At 38.1% G+C, this 22,397-nt stretch overlaps 1 protein-coding gene across 1 annotated transcript; it reads right to left on the bottom strand.

Annotated features, from left to right (window-relative positions):
* Positions 1 to 834: 834 nt before the first annotated feature.
* eif5b (eukaryotic translation initiation factor 5B) lies at positions 835 to 21,928 on the bottom strand. The gene is made up of 24 exons (XM_039687618.2): positions 21,850 to 21,928; positions 17,789 to 17,908; positions 16,286 to 16,364; positions 15,523 to 16,174; positions 13,446 to 13,657; positions 13,215 to 13,365; positions 13,039 to 13,131; positions 12,868 to 12,954; positions 11,564 to 11,632; positions 11,152 to 11,471; positions 10,959 to 11,066; positions 10,774 to 10,884; positions 9,393 to 9,460; positions 8,979 to 9,120; positions 8,772 to 8,903; positions 8,493 to 8,675; positions 5,517 to 5,678; positions 5,288 to 5,419; positions 4,352 to 4,483; positions 3,993 to 4,069; positions 3,748 to 3,912; positions 2,574 to 2,712; positions 2,263 to 2,424; positions 835 to 1,353 (listed from the first exon to the last, which is right to left on the bottom strand). Exons 1-24 carry the CDS (start codon positions 21,882 to 21,884, stop codon positions 1,246 to 1,248), a joined length of 3,639 nt encoding a protein of 1,212 aa, XP_039543552.2. The 5' UTR covers positions 21,885 to 21,928; the 3' UTR covers positions 835 to 1,245.
* Between the last annotated feature and the right edge of the window lie 469 nt (positions 21,929 to 22,397).

Raw genomic sequence — 22,397 nt, 5'->3', positions numbered from 1 at the left:
TCACTTAATAAATAAATAACAAAGTTTAAGTTTTATAAGGACAAATGGTCGTCGAACGTTTGTGACTCTCCTGTTCAAACTCGTTTATCAAAATGAACGAATCTTTTTTTCGAGTCATTTTAGTTCATTCAACGAACGAATTGACTCGGAAAAAGATTTTTAAATGAGTAAATTAAGTAGCCTACAACAAACACTATCACGATGTATACTTTAAATTTTATTCCACCTTTTCCACATTACAACTGGTTATTGACATTTTGGGGGGGAAAATAATGTCACAAATCTTTGTTGTCCTCAGATAAAAAGCGCTCTTTTTCCTTTAAGCAAAATATAATCTAAAACCCATTTAATTTTATGACATTTTGTAAGTTTCACCTGTGCATCCATTACCACCAAAAGCAAAACAAAAGGACAACAATGTCTATAAATAGGCCATCTCTTTATTGTTGTCAATTTCACATATCAATCTCTGAAATTACATATTCAAACTGATTAAGGGAAGAGCCTTTCATCCAAGTTCACACACCCAAGAGAGGAAGAGGAGGAGAGAGTCAATCTCTGGCTGGAGGGGAATCGTCTTAAAAAGGTCCATTTAAGAACTGTACTCCAAAAAGGAATGGAAAAAGCAGGATAAAATGAAAATACTGATAAGGTGACTGTTTCTTATATGTATAACTCTAAAATCCTGGTGTAATCTCCAGCAGTCATTCAGGAAAGCCACACAGTCTTCAACTTTTACCATTCGATTTAAACCTCAGCCTAAATCTAAGGTCAGACCTTAGGGCCAAATCAGCAGCTCAAGTTTAATCCAGCCATACAGTGAACTTTGAGATGGTGAAAGAAAAAAAAAAAAACTGGATCGATCAAAGAGAACAGGCACATTTGGAATAATTGTAAAGGTTGTCTAACATTTTCTAACATTTGTCACTGTTTAAAACAGTGGTAATAGTTTCAGTTTCTCACAGAAAAACATTTTTTTTCCTTGCTTTATTTTTTCCTTTTTTTTGGCCTCCAACACTCCCCACCACACAAAAACAGCTGGAGGAAAAGGGTAGTGATGAGTTTTCTCCCATGCACACACGAGGAACAAGTCCTCGATACGGGACTGTGCAAGGCTGAGTGTCTGAGTACGAATGTCCTTAAATGTATGAGCAACACTGATGACTCCATAATCACGTGACCTTTAGGATGTATGTGTGCACGGGGGTCGTTTTGAGATCTAGAATCAGTCAGTCACTTGTGTGTTCAGATGATTTCAAAGGTTTTCTTCAGTTCCATGATTAACTGCCAGTCTGATTTCTGCATCTCGTCTCTGAACCAGTTCTTCAGAGTGTCGATTGACTGACGGGTGATCTAAAAGAGATAAAAACAAATGTGCATTATTTCATCAAAAACAATCACGTTTAAAGGGATAGTTCACTTTGAAATTAATTTTTGGTATGTTTTAGCTTACCTCAAGGGCATCCGAGATGTAGGTGTCTTTGTTTCCGCGGTAGTTTCAATTTTTATATTTTTTTAGGTCAAACCGTTCGTGTACATCAGTCATATAATGGAGGTCTATGGTCACCACCTCAAAGAGCATGCACAGAGAAGTCCAAACTAAACATGATTTAATGACTCGTAAATGCAAGTAAACATTGATGGCCTAAGACAAGAAACGAGCGGTTTGTGTGAGAAAACGAACAGTATTTATATCGTTTTTACCTCTTGTAGCCACAAAAGCACCCTCGCCCTAAGATCACTTGGACATGGCTATGGTTTTTCTCACACAAACCGCTCGTTTCGTGTCTTAGGCCGTCAATGTGTACTTACATTTACGAGTCATTAAATCATGTTTAATTTGGACTTCTCTGTGCATACTATTTGAGGTGGTGACCATAGACCTGCATTATATGACTGACAGACATGAACGGTTTGACCTAAAAATATCAAAATCGAAACTTCTTTGGAAACTACGACACCTACATAATTTCAAAGTGAACTATCCCTTTAAGGGGGCAGCAGATTGAATACAGACACTATTTTAGTAATATTCCTATACTATTTCCTAATATACCATTTTAGAGGCTCCTAATTTTGTCTTGGAAAAAGTATACTGGAGGCCATGAAATTATGAAAATGATCAAAAACGCTGGCGGAGGCTGGTATCTTTTTTTTTTTTTTTGTAATGTTGGCGGGAAAAGGGTCAACAATAACAACACTAATGTCTTAGCATCACATGAGCTCCAGTGGCTTTATTTTGGGATGTAGGAGAGAGCTTACCTTGCTAACAATGAGGTCTACAGCCTCAAAGTGTCGGCCGAACATCTTGGGTGATTCTCCAGGAATTGGTTCAATTTTCACACAGATCTCCTGTCCTTTCTTAGCGATGTCTACAGATTTGTGATTTATTTCAATACCGGTCACAATACCAATGTCTACAAACTGAGAAGGAGAGAAAAATTAATGCAAACAATAGCACTACATATTACATTTTTACCGTAAAATAAACTGCTAAATCTTGTAGAGGAAAGCAGTTTCTCTGCTTCTGTATTTATTGAGCATATATTGTGTAAACGGTCTAAATGTCTCACCCCTTTGGTGGGCACACACACCGGTGTGCCTGTTCGCAGAACTCCAGCGTCCACAATGACGCCCATGACGATGGGATCTCTGGAGTTGAAGATGAACTGGGGCAATATACGCAGCTTACAGGGAAACACGGCTAATTGTCTGAAAACGAGAGAAACTTTCAAATATTCCGACCGCAAACATTCAGGAATATGATCTGTTTTTCAAAAAGAACAATTTTGACACAGTCTTTAAGAATCTAGGCTTAATAAATGCTAAACGTACACAACTATGGGCTCAATTAGATTTTTCATATTTCTGAAAAAGTCTATTTTGCTCACCAAGGCTGTGAAAACGGTAATATTGTGAAAAATGACTAACATTTTAAATAATGCATTCGAATTTTTCCAGTCTTCAGTGTCACATGATCATTCAGAAATCTAGCTGATTTGTTGCTTAAAAAACATTTTTTTGTTAAAATTAATGTTACTACATAATATTTTGATTAGGGATGCACCGATATGAAAATTTTGGCCGATACCGATAATTCTTTATATTTGAAAGCCGATAACCGATATATCGGCCGATAAACTTAAATCCAAATTTTTTTATCTAATTTTGAGAGCCTGATTACAAAAACAAAAGTCTCAAAATTAAATCCATGTCCCAAGAGCACAATTATAATGATGCTCTCAGCCGATATGACAGATTTGCGTTGCACATGTTGTCCCGAACCAGATTTTCTTTTTTTGAAGAGATTTCAATCATATTTCAAGAAATTCAAAAACATAAACAGTGCTCAACAAGTGTCTCAGCTGAAGGGAATAATACATTATTTATCGGCTTTAATATATAGGCCACATTTTCTTACCAGGGCGATAACGATAACATTAAAAATGAACATATATCGGCCGATATATTGATATATCGTGCATCCCAAATTTTGATATAGATATAACTGTCTATTTTTATTTAACAAGGAATTATATCAGTTTCCACAAAAATATTATGCAGTAAACAGCATTTATTTGAAAAGGAAATCTTTTGTAACATTATAAATGCCACCATTTATCGATTTAATGCACTCGTGCTGAACAAAAGTCTTAATTTTTAGTATGAACTAAAAGTGTAGGTGTAGTGTATATCGCTGTTAAGTTGAGAAAAAAAGGGAGAGGATGAGGGCAGTAGATAACGCACTTGAACTCATCCTGTTTCTGTTTCTTGTAGTCTTCTCTGTATTTGGTGAAGGCGTCAAACAGATGGTAGATGATCTCAGCGCTGAAAATGCGCACGCCGAGACTGTCCGCCATCTCCTGAGAATCTCGCTCGATTTTCACGTCGAACGCCAGGATCACTGCATACCTACAGAAAGAGAGAGATAACGATTAGCATGATATAATCTCATAATAGGAGATAAATGATGTATTACTCAGAATACATACTGTGGATCATGCTCCAACATAGTAGAGGCTTTCATGACGTCTTTCTTGTGGACGGGACCAATGTTGATGCCAGCATACTGAAGGACAGAAAGTTGCAAAGACAACAGCTCAATTACGTGTAGAGTCATGTTAACAGAGGAAATGGCACTATCAAAGAGTCTAAAGAGGCAAGTTGACAGCGAAAATAGCCATACAAAGAATAATGAAAAAACAACTATGTGTTCATCCTGCCTAGTTTTGTAAATGCAAAGCTTAGATACAACATGCATCGCAAAAACATAATAAATCCAAGCAAGTTTTTCAATATCTGATTCATAAAAAGGGTTTTACGAGAGTGTGTGAGGAGTTTGAAGACTTACAGGCACTTTGGATGTACGCAAGTACTCCAGTAGAGCCTCCAGAGAGCCGAGCGTGGAGGCCTGCACATACACACCCTTCTCCTCCAGCTTTATGGCATTCAGAGTCTGTTTCAGCTCCCGGATCAACTCGTCCTACAAAGAGCAAACTTCAGGATGCAGGAAAGCTCACAAACAGTTATTACTGACTAGAGCCCGACCGATAAAGAATTTTGAAGGCCGATACAATTTTAAAATCCGATATTCCGATATATCGGCCGATATTTTTTTTTTTCAGAAACGAGCAACAAAACATTAACAGATTTGCCTAACATTAGTTATTTGTGGTTATTTATGAGTTTTAACTAAAATAATATGATAATACATTTTAAAAAGAAACTTGTTTCTTTTATTGTCACAACAGAACAGACTGATGATAGTGGCATTAGCTAGCTTTGTGGTTAGCTAGTCTATATGATGAGCCATAATTTAGCAATGGATAACATCATACTGCAAATTGTAAAACATACATTTTCAATATAACAGGCCAAGGAGAGATGATGCGTCTCATTGCTATAACAATGTCACGCGCTATTAAAGAAATACTGGGATGTATGTCTCGTGACCAACTCAACGAGTGTTGCCAACAGGGACTGTGTAGAGTGCCCTCCGGTGGACAAACTTTACAACTCCAACACTCATGACATGGTTGAAGCGTGTTTCGTCCGTTTTTTTATTTTATTTTTGAAATATTCATTTATCGGCCATTATAACTGCAGATACCGATAGTTTGGAAAATGCCTAAAATCGGCCGATAATATCGGCCTGCCGATATATCGGTCTGGCTCTATTACTGACTTGATTATTTTATGTGCGAGAAAAGAGGAAGGAAAGAGAAAGAAAAACACAGCGTGTTCTGAAAGGGACACAACTGATTGGTTTGTAGAAGAACATGGTTACCCTCAGGACTGGAATTTCATCCTCTTTATGAGCGACGAGGAGAGGCAGACCTGCTAGCGTCTTCTCCAGATCTTTCCCCAGGATCTTCACTCCCTGAGCCGTGGACACTTCTTTATGCTTCTCATACGAATTCTGTACACAGAGAGATGAAACATATAGCATGCGATGAAGTGAGACAAGCTCTATCGCAACATTACAGATATGGCGAATGAAATATTGGGCATGAGACCTTCACTCGGAGCTCTTTCAGGGGTGGAGGAAGGAGCAACCCTCTGATCTGAGTGACGATTGGTCCATCCACACCAGGGACGATAATGGTCTCACCCTCCCGCAGACAACCATTGATCAGGATTACGTCTATCGTCGTACCCATGCCAGGCAGAGCTTTGACCTGAGATATAGGAAATGGACCTCATAGGTTATATTACAGCTTGGATCCATGGGTGAAAAAAATATATTAAAAAATCCCAAACACAGAAATTAAAGTGGCAAATATTTGCTTTTTTTCCTTTATAAGTGCAATGTTTAGTTTACTTGGTTAAATTTACATATTTGACACAAGACAACACAATTGCTTAAATCAATCAGAATACTATAGTATAGCCAGTTACCAATAAAATGATCAACAACAACAAAAAACACGAGCGTTATTCGCCAGCATTTTTCATGTCCACACCAAAGTGATTTTCGCTGACGAGTCGAGTGAACATGCAAATTCCTTCCCTGACATTAGATGGCGCCCATTTGCTCTGCAATACCACACCATAACAGTTCTCCTTTATCAAGATGTTTGTAGTCGCTATCGCGTTTGTCATATCGTTCTTTATGTTCCGACACCAGCAGATCTACATTCACCTTGCCTTGCATCTTCCTTGTCTTATTTCTTCTTGGCAGTGTAGACGGCTACGCTAATTGCCGTATAATCTTCTTCGCCGTTTTGTGTTTGAGCGCCCCCAAGTTGTGTTTTACTGTATCTGCAGAAGCTCCAAACACGCGAGCAAAAGCGCCAATCTCATTGGTCGGATAGTTTTTGACACGGCGCGTCAAACAAAAAAAACGAACCTGAGGCGCCCCCAAGTTGTGTTTTACTGTAACTGCAGAAGCTCCAGACACGTGAGCAAAGGCACCAATCTCATTGGTCGGATAGTTTTTGACGCGGCGCGTCAAACCAAAAAAACGTACCCGGGGCGTTTTTTAAACAATGGCGCTTTTACACGTGCCGTTTTCCTCGTCGATGTGCACACTAGGGGTTTCATCAACTAGTCGACTAGTCGACTGTCACAACCACTAGTTGGCGCTGTTGGCCTTAGTCGACTAGTCGGAAACAAAATGATGACATATATATATAGATATATTTTTTTGTTAACTATCCCTTTAAATACAAGCGGCAGTATACTATAAGCACTATAAGGCGCACCTTTAATGACCTATTTTAGAACATTTTTCAAACGTTTGACTGGGTTTGCATTATGCATCCACTAGATGTGCTAAAGGGAATGCAGCGAGTGCGCGGCGTCGGAGGTGAGGCGTTTATTTAAGCGTGAGCGCGCGGGGCGGGCACGTAACTTACATTCGCAGCCTGCTGACAGCAGTGTCTGTTCGTGTGTGTGTGTTAGAGAGAGCGTTCGTGAGCGGGAGATATTTTATACGAGGTTGAACTGGCCGTGTGACAAAGCGGGCATAAGATGGACACGAGCGCGAGCAATTGATCCATATATAATGTGCTCCGGATTATAAAGTTTGAGAAAAGGCCGGATTGAGAAAATTAAAGGCTTTTAAGTGCGCTTTATAGTGCGGAAAATACGAGTACTACTCTCGCTTTTAGACCAGCACGCGCCGTGTTTAATATAGACGCATATTAGCACCAGATTTTCTCTCAAATGTTTGCTTTCACTTTCTATATGGGGAGGCTGCACTTTAGACATAACCAATTCTGTTTATGTAAAAATTGTGTGTATTTAACAGTATTAGCATAATAAGACTTGACTTAGTCCAGTATTCAGGCGCTGTTTGACAGGCTTCTAATGCCTGTGAGCGTCGGTGATATGCCACGCGCTCAGGAAAGCGCACGTTAGAACAGCGCGTGAATTAAATGTTTAACCGGCAAGGCTTATGCAAACAATGAACTTTTGTGAATTGCAGTGTCCCGTACCTATTCCTTAACGTGTGATGTGTAGGCTACGTCGCGTTGTACAGTTGAGAGACGCCAGAACTGATAGAATGCACTGTAACACGATACTACTACTACCATTCTTCAAAAGCAGATCGTGGAGACATTTACTATTCGTGTTGTCGCACACCCCTAGAATAAACCATTTAACGACTAGTCGACTAGTCGTCGACTGTTATGCAAAACTAGTCGACTAGCAAAAATCAGTAGTTGTGAAACCCCTAGTGCACACCCACATTGCCGCCCTTTGTTTAGTCACGAGGCGTTAAACGTCGGCGAATATCACGTGCGAAATTCGTCCCGGTGTGAACAGGCCTTAAAACTGCAAAGGTAAAGATAGAATACAAGCGAAATCAAAGTTAGAACTGGTGTGACATCATTTTAAACAAAATCAGGCCAAAAAAACAAGTTTGTTTGGAGTTCATTTTGGCAAAAATTTCTGAAAAAAAGCTCTCTCATTGGTCTGTGCGGGACATTGCACAGCAATTACAATATTATGACAAAAATCATTGTTGTCGATCATTACTCTTGATATTGCAATCAAGAAAATTAATGTCGATTAATAAAATATATTTAAAAAAAAGTTGTGTGTTTGGGGAAAGGTTCATCATATTTTAACACATAAGAAATAAAGACTTCTCATTGGATATTTTAGTAGCATGAAAAACAAAATGGCTTGTCAAACTTGGAATAAATTCTACACAGAAACCAAGCAAAGAACATAATCACTGAAGCGGCCCATGATATCAGTCGCACTCTCAAATATAACCGCTATAATAACGTAAACCGTCTACACTGCTGCAGAATAAATGAACTTGCGTCGTATCTGCACTTAGCTGTTTATTCACAGTTATAAAGCATTTTCAGCATTGACAAATCTAAATGCCTCTGATTGGCCATTGCGTTCATATACTCAACAGAAATGTGCGATTGGTTATAATGCTCAATGCTGCAAAAAACGTGTTAAAGGAAAGTGGTCAAATCTAAACGTAATGTCACAATCAATTCATGAAAGCTTTTCCTTTGACCTCTCACCTCCATGACCTGTGCCCGAAGTTCGTCACAGTGAGCCAGTCGGCGGGCCAGCATGGTTTGAGTGAGCTCAACCAGCAGGGCGATGAGGTTCCCCATCCCATCACCCGAATGGGCCGAGGTGGGAACCAGGGACACAAACGTACGAGGATCTTTGTTCTCGTAGAACAGGGCGGCATTAAGACCCTGAAGATTGAAAGACACACAAGACAACATTTAAGTTAAGCTCACCTCTCATACATGTTGAAGTCAACAAGAAACAGCATTAATGAGACCACAGACCTGCTGTGCGAACTCTACGATGACCGCTTTAGCCCTCTCATCAAACTCATCCTTGGTGTTCTTCTTCTGTTTCTTCAGTGTGGCCACCACGTCTGTTTCCGGACTCTTTTTCCAGTCATACAGACGGTCGATCTGACAAAGAAGCATTAGCATTCAAATAGTTGTTGTAATGATCAGTATCAGCATTCAGTAGTCACCATCTGGTACCTTGTTAAGTGCTACTATGAAGGGGCATTTCTTCTCCTTCAGCAGGTTGATGGACTCGAGTGTCTGCGGCTCTAAACCGTGCATGATGTCCACCACCAGGATGGCGATGTCACACAGAGAACTACCCCTGTTCCTCAGATTACTGAAGGGTGGAGCAGAGTGCCATTAAATATACATATACTATAAAGTTCATATTAATTTCAAGTTAATATTTATAATTTTCATTAATGAAAAATAGGACTGAGCAACGATTAATCACATCCAAAATAAAAGTTTGTGTTTACACAATATATAAGATATGTGTGTGTAATATATTTTGTATATATATAAATACATATATAAATATATATATATATATATTCTATCACTTTTACATGGCGTACACACACACACTCAAAAAAGGATAGTGTGTACCTGAAAGACTCGTGTCCAGGTGTGTCAATAATGAGCATGCCAGGAATCTTCACACTCCCCATTTCAAACTGATAACATACACAAAGACCAGGGTTCATACACGTCTTTACCAATACATTTCCATGACTTTTGCGGCAACATTCATGACCTAATGAAAGTCTACGTACACATCAAATAAGAATACAAATCTCATTGCATATATGAACTAAAATGAATGTTAATGCTATTTGTTTGCTTTCTATTTGTTTTAATAATAAGAACAAACTGCATGCAACTGTCCCAGATGTTCCTCCACACAGATAACAAAACGTCACATGACTGAATGCCTGAATGCTAAGTATTGTAATTCCCCCCTTATTTAGGGTGCTGTCACTTTAGGACCAAGCAAGCATTCAATATACTGTTACACATGCATATATTTCACAACTTTTTACATTCACAAAAATTCACATTTACTCACCCCCATGTCATCCAAGATGTCCATGTTTTTCTTTCTTCAGTCGAAAAGAAATTAAGGTTTTTGATGAAAACATTCCAGGATTTTCTCCATATAATGGACTTCATTGGGAACCAAACTGTTCAAGGTCCAAAAGACAGTTTCAGTGCAGCTTCAAAGGGCTTTAAACGATTCCAGACCATGAATAAGGGTCTTATCTAGCGAAATGATCGCTCATTTAAAAAATAAATGAAAAAGTTTAAGTTTTATAAGCTCAAATGCTCGTCTTGCTCTGTTCTGTGATGAGCGTTTGTGACTCTCCTGTTTGAACTCGTTCATCAAAATGAACAAATCTTTTTCAGAGTCATGACTCAAAGGGTCCTAGATAAGACCCTTATTCATCGTCTGGTGTCGTTTAAAGCCCTTTGAACAGTTTGCAATGATACTCTCAATTGGACTTTGAACCGTTTGGTTCCCAATGAAGTGCATTATATGGAGAAATTCCTGGAATGTTTTCATCAAAAACCTTAATTTCTTTTCGACTGAAGAAAGAAAGACGTGGACATCTTGGATGACATGGGGGTGAGTAAATTTTTTAGCAAAAGTTTTTTTTTTAAAGTGAACTACTCCTTTAAGACAAAACTGATTTTGCTTACATAAATACTCATAAAGACATCCATTTTGACATTTTTTTTGTGTATTAGGACGTTTAAGCCCAACATGCCATGAAAAGAACTCAATTTGACACTGAGCTTTTTGTGAGACAGCTTCATCTCTTAGAGAGCAAACCCGGCACAGCTGAATCGCCCACACCGTTTCCAAATTACCGATTTGATCTGATATTCTGTGTGGATTAATTTACCCATCTAACCTTCATGCTATGACTGTACAGACCCTGAAACACATCTTAAGCTTTAAAGAGATGACAAACAGAAATAAACTCACATTTTTCACCATCTTGGTTTGTTCTATTATGGTTTCCAGGGGCACATTTGTGGCTCCGATCTGCTGTGTGATACCACCAGCCTCACCATCCTGAACATGTGTGTGTCTTAGCTGATGGACAGAGAAGAAAACAATAATAAAACACAAAATCCACACAAGTCCACATCAGTCGCGTTAAAACGCACCTTATCCAGGATTTTGGTCTTCCCGGTGTCCACATGACCCAGTACACAAACCACAGGAGACCGGAGCTTGTCCAAATTAATGTTCTTCAGGTTTTCCTGCCTTCGTTTCTGCACACAAAGGAAAACATGATTGATTTCGAGTCCACTGACTAAAACATTCGATATATCCATACAAAACACAGAGGATCTGCACCTCTATGCGCCTCTTGGCCTTGTCGTAAAGTCTCTCTTCTTTGCTTCGGTCATCATCCGAATCGCTCTCGCTGCTCGACTCCGAGCTCGGCTCTTTTCTTGCTTTGTTTGTGGTCGTCTTGTTGCTGCTGTCTTTGTTGTCCTCCTCGTCCTCACTCTCCTCCTCTCCTTCACCCTCCTCCTCTTCTTCCTCCTCCTCATCCTCCTCCTCCTCCTCCTCTTCATCATCCTCTTCTTCCTCACTGCCATTTTCCTTGTCTTCAGCAGGTTTCTCTGTAGCTGCAGTGGGTTCCTTCACCTCGATGTGAACCTTCTTCATCTCTGAGTGCACAAATGTCAAACGAATCAGGGACCGTGGAAAACGACCACCTAATGATTTTGATTTTAAAAGATTTGGATCTGTGGGACCCCACCTTTCTCCTCATCGCTGGCCATGGCCTCCCAGTCGTCCAGATCAGCAGCCTCTGCCTTTGGCTCCTTAACTGTAACAATGAAAATGTTCATTTTAAGAAGCCATCATACTTCCTTACAGGCCTAAATTTATGAACATGCAATTTTACTGTATAGCATTGCAATGTGACGGAATTTGGCAAATTTTGGATTAATAAATCAAAAGTAGAGTTGTAAAATGAATCAAATTCAAATTGTGATATGGAATAGTGTCAGTAGTTATTAAACCACAAAAATGACTATCTGCTCGGGCTGTCAAACGATTGATCACATGCAAAATAAAAGTTTGTGTTTACATAATGTGTGGGTGCACTATGAATAATTATTTTGTATATATAAATACACACAAGCATGTATATTTAAAAAAAAAATTATTTATAAAGTATTAATATATAATATAAATTATATATAAATCTATATACAGTATCTACATGAAAATATTTCTTAAATATATACATGCATGTGTGTGTATTTATATATATATATATATATATATATATATATATAAAATAATTATACAGAGTGCACCCACATATATTATGTAAACACAAACTTTTATTTTGGGTGCGATAAATCGCGATTAATCGTTTGACAGCCCTACTATGTGCATGTCAAAACTCAGAAACTTCTTCATTAAAAGAATGAAATGAATGAAGGTCTTCATTAAAGAATGAAAAAAATCAAAAATTGCGATAAAAATATATTACTCTTACTAAAATGAACTCCTCAAAATAGTAGAATTAGTAGTAATAATAATAACAATAATGATTGATTACTCATTTATCAAAATGAACAAATCTTTTTTCATGTCATTTGGTTCATTCAACAAACGAAATGACTCGGAAAAAGATTCGTTCGTTTTGATGAACGAGGTCGAAAAGGAGAGTCACGAGCATCACAGAACAGAGCAAGACGACCATTTGAGCTTATAAAACTTAAACTTTGCTATTTGTTTATTAAAGGAGTGATCGTTTCGCTTGATAAAACCCTTATTCATCGTCTGGAATCGTTTAAAGCCCTTTGAACAGTTTGCACTGAAACTGTCTTTTGGACCTTGAACCGTTTGGTTCCCATTGAAGTCCATTATATGGAGAAAAATCCTGGAATGTTTTCATCAAAAACCTTAATTTCTTTTCGACTGAAGAGAGAAAGACATGGACTTCTTGGATGACATGGCGGTGAGTAAATTATCAGCAAAAGTTTTTTTTTAAAAGTGAACTACTCCTTTAATCCTTTTCATTTTAAACCGGAGTAAATTGGTCGTTACCTGGCTCCGTAACAGGCTTGTCTACTTCCACCTCTGTTGTGATTGGCTCAGGTGCCTCTGATGTAGGTGCTGTCACTTCTGACGTTTCTAATATAAGCCAACAACAACAAAAAAAATCTTAGGACATTTGAACCATCTTTGATTACAGCAGGGAGCAAGTCAGGATCTAACCTTCAGGAGTTTGTGCAGTTGGCTTCTTTTTTCTCTTGTCAGAGTAAACGGGCTTCTTCTTTGGCATTGCATCTTTGGATGGCACTTCAATACCTGAAAGGAAGCCGACGACACCACCGGGTCAACAAAAACCATCATCATAACGTCATCATAAGCACTATCGGTCATGTTCTCACCCTGAGCCTGCAGTGCTCGCAGCGTGGCTTCTGCTCTGGCTCGAGCCTCTTTCTGGGCCTTGGTGAGGAGTTTTCCCTCCTTCTTTAGTCTCTCTTTTCTCTCCTTTTCCTTTTGCTTCTTCTTCTCCTTCCTCTCGGCCTCTAGACGCTCCTGTGGATGACGGTTTCAGAGTTGAAGGAACCATAATCATATGACACCATGATCTTGAGTGACCGTGTCTTTCCACTGACCTGCTCCAGTCTCTGAGCCTCCATCTCCTCCAGCAGCCTCTGTTTCTCCTCCTCTTCTCTTTTGATTCGTTCCTCCTCTTCCTTCATTTTGGCCAGGGCCTCCTGCATGGCTTTCACCGTGGCTTTGCTGGGACCCTTTTTCTTGTCTTTCTCCTCCTTTTCGCCTTTCTTCTTCTTCTTGTCCTTTTTCTTTTTATCACCCTCAGCCTCTTCTGTAGAAAAGCAGAGGAGAGAGGGGGAAATTAGTTCATGTATGATCATGTAGGCTTGACGTAACCCAGATGAGCATCTTGGATATCAACCAGTGTGGCTTAGATGCTATCAACTAATTTATGGTCTTAAAGCTTGATGTATTAAATATTCACAAATAATCATGATGACTTTCATCATCTTTTTAGAAGTTTCCTATAAAGCGTGTTTGACAATTTAGCACTCAACGTCTAATGACTTTAATAGTGTTTGATTCAAACTTCAGTAGCAAAATTGCTACTTCCTAGAGTTCAATATGTTTTTTGTGAAAATTCATATTTTATTTAAACAAGGATGCATTAAATAGATCAAAAGTAAATAAATGTTGTTCTTCTGAACTTTCTATTTATAAAAGAATCCTGAAAATATGCACAAAAATAAAACAAGCAGCAATAATGGTTTTCAACATTGATAAGGATAATAAGAAATGTTTCCTGAGCACCAAATCAGCATCTTAGAAAACAGTTTTTTTTTTAATTGTGATGACAATTCACAATACTCTATTTTTGTAAATAATTAATAATATTTCACAATATTACAACATTGGTGTGCAAAAAAAGACTTACTACTATATATATATAAATATATATATATATATATATATATATATACACACATACATACATACATGCATGCATACATATATACATACAGTATGTATTATAATACACATAGTAATACACGATTTTAATACGCGATTGTTTTTTAACACTGCTAGGCAGCCTGGACACCATACGCGATTAATAATACGCAATTTCTTTCAAGCTGCTAGTTAGCCTGAACACCATGAACCAAATTTTCCCCAGATAGGGAACCAATCACAGAACGGAAAGGGAGCGGCAAGATGATGACGACGTATATGCGACACACCGAAGCAGTTTGTTTATATCCATGGATCCATCATGGCAGAGGAGGCAAAGTTACCTTTTGATACAGCCTAACGTTTGACATTAAACATATCGGCTCAATTGATTTGCAGAGGGGGGATTTAAAGCTGTTCCCTTTTACTGGTGATTCACTTTTTAATTTTTACTTTATATAACGTTAGCCTTTTTTGTTGATCACATATTTTACCATTTCATGTATTTTAAACAGCTAGATCGTGTTGCTATGGACGCAGTTCTGTTCACTCCGCTAATATAATCGATTTTAAATCAATAAACTCCTTTTTAAATCCATATTTTGTGTCAAATTATTTATTTATTTGGTAGGTAGCCTACCAATGTATAGCGAGGCGGTTGTTACAGCGAATACAACCCCTTGGGGCTGATTCAAGACCACTCCACTTCACATTAGAGTTCGAGGGGTCGCTATAACTATTTCTATGAGGGCTGACAAGACAAAATAAGGACCGTCAAGTGTGTTTAAACAGCGCGATACAGCAACCAAACCTGTAGCACTACCATTTTTGCAGCGCCGAAGCGGCCCTTTCACTGATGTAATGACGCGCACACGCTAGCCTGTTCCATTCACGTGTTCTCCGAATGATAAAGAGGAGCCTCGTCTACCCTCTGAAGGAAATGACCCGTCCTGCCAAGGAAGTATCCTTGACGTTGAGAAACACGTTTTGTGTATACATAAATCTCCTAAATCTCTGACCCATCGTCGTCTACATCGTCTAATTTTCTGTCGCTCTACATATGTCATCTGGTATCATTGAACCGATTGGTTACAGACGCATTTGATAGACATTCGTAGCACCCATTAATACGGCTCTGGGCATTCGTAAACCACGCCTTAAATACGAGAAAACGAACATGTGGTTTTCTCAATGAGTTAGCCAGGCTACATAGAAACGCTCCTGACAATGTGCTACGGAAAATCTGACCTTCTCCTTGGACATCGGCCTCCTCCTGCTCCACTGAAGCCGCCGTCTCTAACGTCTTGCTCTCTGCTGAAGGTGTGGTAACTGGTTTGCCTTCATCCTTTTTTGCGGCCTCTTCCTCTTTTTCTCTCTTAGCCCTCAGCTTGGCCCTCTCCTCCTCTTTCTTCTTCCTATCCCTCTCTTTTTTCTCCGCTTTCTTCTGCGCAGCCGTCTTCATCTTGAAGGACGAGTCTTCTCGTTCGTCTTCCTCGCTCTCTGCTTTGGCTTTGCCTTTACCCTTCTTCTTCTTGCTTGAGGTTTGCGAATCATCATCCGAGTCGTCATTGTCGCCCGCTCCTCCGCCCTTCTTCGCACCACCATCTTCATCATCCTCCTCCGAGTCAGACGCGCCCTTTCGCCCGCCTTTCTTTTTAGCCTTGGGTTTCTGTCGTGACCGCGAGCCCTCGTCCTCAGAGTCTGAAGCAGGACCAGCAGGAGCGGGAGGCGCCACCGTCTTTGTAACTTCCGTCCTGTGCTCGTTTTCCATGTTGTTCGGACCCTGATCTTCATCACCTTCCTCATCCTCCAGATTCGCCTTCTTATTCTTCTTGGCCTTCTTCTTGTCTGCTTTCGTCAAGGTGGGCTCAGGTTCAGGCTCTTCTACTGAATCGGATTTCTAAGAGGGAAACACATGCAGGGATTGCTTTCAATGGACAATGACTCTGCAATATTAGAAGAGGGAGGAAAACGGAAAACGTGTTTGACGGTTTGTTTTACTAAAGAGTACCTTTGGGGCTTCTTTTTCAGGGTTTCCTGCTTTCTCTTCCAATGACAGCCTCTCTAGTTCTTTCTGGATTTCATCCTCGCTGCAATAAAAAGAAGTAATCAATCATTTCCAAACATTTCCACGACTGATATTTTCATGTAAATTAATACTTTTATTCAGCATTTTTTTTCACATATTAAATGGATTAGTGACAGTAAAGACATTTATTATGTTCCAACTTCCAAAAGATTTCTATTTCAAATAAATGCTGCTCTTTTCTATTCATCATTAATACTGAAAGTAAATGCAGCACAACTGTTTAACTGTGATAAGTGTTTCTTGAGCAGCAAATCAGCATATTAGAATTATTTCTAAAGGACAGGCATGAAAACGGGTCAGGGGTAAAAGTCTTTAAGTATTTAATGTAACCATGGTATTGTGGCAGAAATAGTCTCATGGGTTCGTACACTTCTGGTCAGAATTATTGGCATCCCTGGTAAATATGATCAAAAATGGCTGTAAAAATAAAGCTGCACTGTTAATTCCTTTGATTTTTTTAAATTACGGAATCAAAACCCGGTTTCAAAAGTCAGTTTCACTCTTGTCGCGCAAATTAACACAAAGTGGTCAAGCGTCAAACAAGATGCGGTAAATGCGAATTTGACGCTGGGCTGTTCATATATTACGTCATCTTACCGTAGCGAATATTGAATATGAACATGAGCGGAGTGGAAAAAAGATAATGCTAAAGATTTTGTTTAGCAGGATTGATATTCAAAACGGTAAGCACGTACTGCTTTGTTTACGGTGTGTTTATGCAGCCAGTAGCATCGGTTTCCCTTTTTGAATGACGAATATGTCAGCAGAAATAGACAGTTGTCTCCTTTACACAAAGGCGCAGCGTCGGCTTGGTGTGTTCCAGGCTTTACACCGTGTCCTAACTACACGCGACACGCGATAAAAGGTATCTTTTCCATGTTAATCAGATTTTTTGTCCTAACCAGACACGACGACGACACGCGAACTTTCAAATTTAGAAACGGTTCCTATTTCTGCGACGCCGCGGCTGACAGGATGAAGAAATTACACTGGTAATGAGTACACATCATTTATTTTTAGTTAAAAATAGGTCACTGTGCCACAAGATAACGGATAATTTACCTCAGATTTTGAAAGCATGTAATATAGCGTTCAAAATGAATTCTATGCAAACATACGACTGTACTTCATAACAAAATTAGTCAATGAGTATATTTTGTTAATGTTTTGATTTTTAATAATGTTATTTCTTGATTTGATTATGTCCTTACCCATATTCAATGCGAGTGCGGGCCAACAGTGCGCTTTCACAGAGAGACTCCGCTCACAAGCTGTTCTGAATGTGTGGCATCTCACAGTCGCGTCGTGTCTAGTGTGGACAGACACACTTGCTGTCGCTGGAATTTTATTGCGTCGCGTGTAGTTAGGACACGGTGTTAGGCTTATCAACTGTGTCAGTGTTGGAGGAAAGAAATTAAGACTTACTCATACTCTTCTTTCTTTACTTTCTTTTTCTTGCTCTTCGATTTGTTCTGCTCCTTGCCTGCTCCTGCTCCTTCAATCTCTGCCGCAAGTGCGTCAATGTCAACCCCGTCGTCTTTGGCACTATGAAAACCAGAAAAAAGATTAATACATTCATTTTGACTGAGGACATTTTTTCATGCGTTGTAACTTTAAGATCTTCTTCATGGTGGTGTATTTAAAGTGACAAAAAAATATCATCACGCACAAACACACTTAACATTTACAGTTCACCTCTTCAAGGACATTGGATTATAACTATAACTTTCACGAATCGCATGATATCACCCTAATAGTAATCTTCCTGTCTGAACAGGAAATATATCTCTACAAGAATAGATTTCACAGGGTATTTAAATGGTGTACATTTTAAATAAAAAAAAATGCATTTAAATAAATATAGAAATGTTATGAGAAAGCGAATAAAAATGTACATAAAACTACAAATATCTGATGAAATCAGGTTAACACGTGTACGGTGCAATAAAATAATTAACCTCTGAGTAAATGCAGATAGCAAATGTAGCAAATGGCCAGGAAAACTGTGACTTCACATCATATTTTCACTAAAAAGACTCCTATTATAGACCAGTGGTGTAAGTCAATATATTTCTGACAAACTCGTCAATCAACCAGCATTACAACAGCAGCACAGAAGCTTATCACACCCCAAAAACCACTCTAGACAACCAATGAAAAGCAGATAGCAATATTTGCGACAAGATTTACAAAAAAGTGAGCATATTAAATGCCTAAACATGTGCACCTTACCCGCCAAGTCAAACACAGCAATAAGGAGGAAGTGAACTAGTGCTGCTGCTTATATAGTGGAGTCTAAAGCCCTCCTTGCATGCTTGTTGCATCAGAAAGGGAAATGCATCGTTTACTAGCCTCACATCACAAGGTAGAGCCCTCTCACGTATAAACTGCTGACCTCAGCAAACACAGAGCAGATGATGAAAGACCAGCTAATAGACAGTTGGACAAATTACTTGAATGAATGAATGAAGGAGAGATGGGGGGCGTTTAATAAATTCAAAAACGTGTTTTAGCAAACCAGTTTTCAAGAGGCAGGAATAGTTGCAGGTAATCTTGTTTTAATGCAACTGAAAGTGTAATAATTCATGGCTGGATCTCATGCCATCTTCTGAGACTGAATAGGGAATGGCATAGCAACCAGTACTGAATGGTCAGCATAGGTTAACACACTTATTAGGGCACTAATCTACTTAATCACCTCCAGCAAGGCCAGAAGAGCAAGAATCTGCTCAGCATCAGACCTAGCTAAATTTAGACATCCAAGCGACTATTACAACGCAAGGAGAAAACGGGTCAAACCAGGTGAAACTACTGTCCCACATCACCCAGTAATACAGCAAAACCTAAAAATTAAATAATGATTTTAAGTAACAAGCTAAAAACAATCCACGCAGCAAACAGAACAGAAGAACTTAAAAGATTAGAGTCTGACATAAAAAATACAATCATTTCCAAGCTTCAGATTTTTTATCAATTTATTTCCAATAATATATAAGTATATATATATATATATTAGGGAAAATAAAAGTCACATCCAAAATAAAAGTTTGTGTACATAATATATGTAGTATGTATAATTAATTTGTATATATAAATAAATACCCACACATGTATGTGTATATTTAAGAAAAATGTGTTATTAATATATCAAATATTTATATTTTTATATAATATAATTATGTATAAATATATATAAAATATATACATGCAAGTATTTCTTAAATATATACATGCATGTCTGTGTATTTATATATATATACAAATTAATTATACACAATACACACACAGTATATATATATTGTATATACATTTATGAATATAATTATATTCATTTAGTGCACTCTGAACCGGTTTAAAAACATCAAAACAAATGATTCACCAAAAACAATACATCTATGATATATTTATTATTAATTGAAATAAATGTCATAGATAAATATATAAATTAGGGGTGTAACGATACCCTCATGTCACGATTCGATACATATCACGATACGATATTATTGCGATATTCCAAGACATATGGTAAAAGGTTAACAAAAGATTTACTGTTGATTAAATGCTAAATTTGATATTACATTGTAGGTTTAAATGACTAGATATATTTAAAAATGTTAAATACAGTAAAAAGTAAATTATTTAATAATGTCAGACACTTTTTACTGGTAACATTTGGCATTATCAGGAGGACCCACAAATATTCCCCCATTGCATTATTATACTTTATAATCAACATTATATATAGTAGTTCAATGTAGTACTTACTCTAAAACTCTGAAAACTAGAATGTTTTCTCACACAGTAATTTCAATTTTGGGGGAACTATCCACGATACGTATTGTTGCATTTTTGTATTGCGATATATTGTTACACCTCTAATATAAATATACAAATATTAGTTTTTTATTCGTTTTCTAAAAATATTTTAGTTTTATTAATTTTGTAACTTTTAAGAATACTAGTTAACAATAGTATATTTCTATTAATATTTCTTACTAAATGTAATCTAACATTATTTCCCTATTAATATGTGCAAACACCAAATGGTTTAAATAATTAAAATATGCTAATTATATTCTGCAGTACTAGAATCTCTGCTCAATTCTTTACATTTATTTAATAGTTTTCATCATAGAATAGCAGTATTTGTGTTTTTCATATAAAATCTCTGCATTTGTGGATAAAGTGTGACTGTGCATCACCAAAACAAACGATTCACCAAAATCACTATAATGGCGTACAAACATGTTTACTCAAACCAAAAACAATATGCACGTGACATATTTATTATTGAAGTTTGCATGACATTTTAAATTATACGTTAAATTAACTACGCACAACGATGAACATTATATAAATTGATAGAACTGTCATGTTTATTTATGTATTTTTCCATGATTACTAGAAGTAGATCATTCGTAACCAATTACTCAAATCATCAATGAAGTGTTACGATTTTTTTCTCATTCCAGAACTGTGGTGAAAATATAATTTCATATAATTAATCACTAAAATGTTTACAAAACATATGATCTTACAGGTATAGAAAAGTAAAGATCAGATGCACACACACACTAACAAAAATTGATCTTAATTTTAAACACAGCCGGAATCACTTTTATTATTCATCATAAGCTAATCACAATCACACCACTTGATCTCAGTGGGAAAGCCAAAGCCCAGTCCAGCTGGTGAAAGACTATCTCAGCATTTTAACATTTCCACAGCTCAAGATTTCTAACTGTTACAGTTGTTATCCTAAATTTGGACCCGGTTCTTCAGATTATGACCCCAGGTAGGTTTAGGATTAGGTGTGTGGGTGGGGTTCGGATTAGGCAACCAGGTAGCGGCCTCAACGAGATAGCAGAGAGTTCAAATAAGGCACAACGCCGTTTCTACACGAACAAAGATCGATGGCATCCCATAGAAGAGCGTTTTACCGAAGACAATGCGAAACCGCCAGGCAGCACAATGGAAACGGATGATGTTGCACTGTCGGACGAGAAATCAGAAACTGCGTGTAATACACACATAGCCCACTGCCCTTAAATACTCACGTCTTCTGTGCTCGGACAGTGTCTGATATGATATGACAGCAGATGTGAAGTGCATCTAATCTAACACTCACAGCTGGAGGACCTCGGCTCGACTCAGGGGGGCTGGCTAAACCTACTCGCGTCTCATTTTAAAGCCACAAACGCGACAAATAGGAAATGCGTACAATGAATTACCCAATCAGCCTCGTGTCTAAACCTGTATCAGTGAATGTCAGTGATCTAATGATGATATTCCTCTTTGCTAAGAGCGTGAGTATGGTAATGATCAAAACAGGCCTAGTTACAGCGGCACATGAACTCATGCCCATCAGAAGCTAGCCAGGTGGCTAACAGTGTGTCTCCTTAAACATTACCCTGCCTGTCAAGATTACAAACAGCACAGTAATTCACTGTAGCTCGTGTCACGCATTCGCCCGTGTTCTGACTTACCCGTCATCTCCCTTATTTTTCTGTTTCTTTCCCATTATGTGTGAATAACTGTAACAACCTCGTTGCGATGCAGTGTAGTCGGTGTAGACACGCAAGTTGGTCGTGCTCGCATTGCGCATGCGCACTTGACATTGAGTAATCGTGTACGGCGGCCTCAGCGCAGAGCTTTAGCGCTTCTGGATAGTTCATTCATTCGGCTACATATGAAGGATGTATGCGATTTGAATGAGATTTCGGGGCCTTTGACTCCAAAATAATGCCGTTCCTTTACTTTTTCTCGAACAAACCGCACACAAGACAAAAAAGAAGACTATTTTTAAAGAATAAAATGAAAGGCTATCTACATGACATACTAGTCTGAGGAACAGGAGCGCCGCGCATGGCAAGTAGGCTATGTTAGCAGGTTAGCAGCAACAGCTAAACTTTATGACACAAACATACTAATTTATATATGTAAAAAAAAATCATATATATATTAAACAGGGGTGGGGTAATTAAAATATTATTAATGATACAAATAAATATATATTTATATATGTTAAAAATAT

This window comes from Pimephales promelas, chromosome 6, assembly GCF_988280905.1.
Source record: "Pimephales promelas chromosome 6, fPimPro1.hap1.1, whole genome shotgun sequence".
Taxonomy (NCBI): domain Eukaryota; kingdom Metazoa; phylum Chordata; class Actinopteri; order Cypriniformes; family Leuciscidae; genus Pimephales; species Pimephales promelas.
This window is presented reverse-complemented; position numbering and strand designations above follow the sequence as displayed.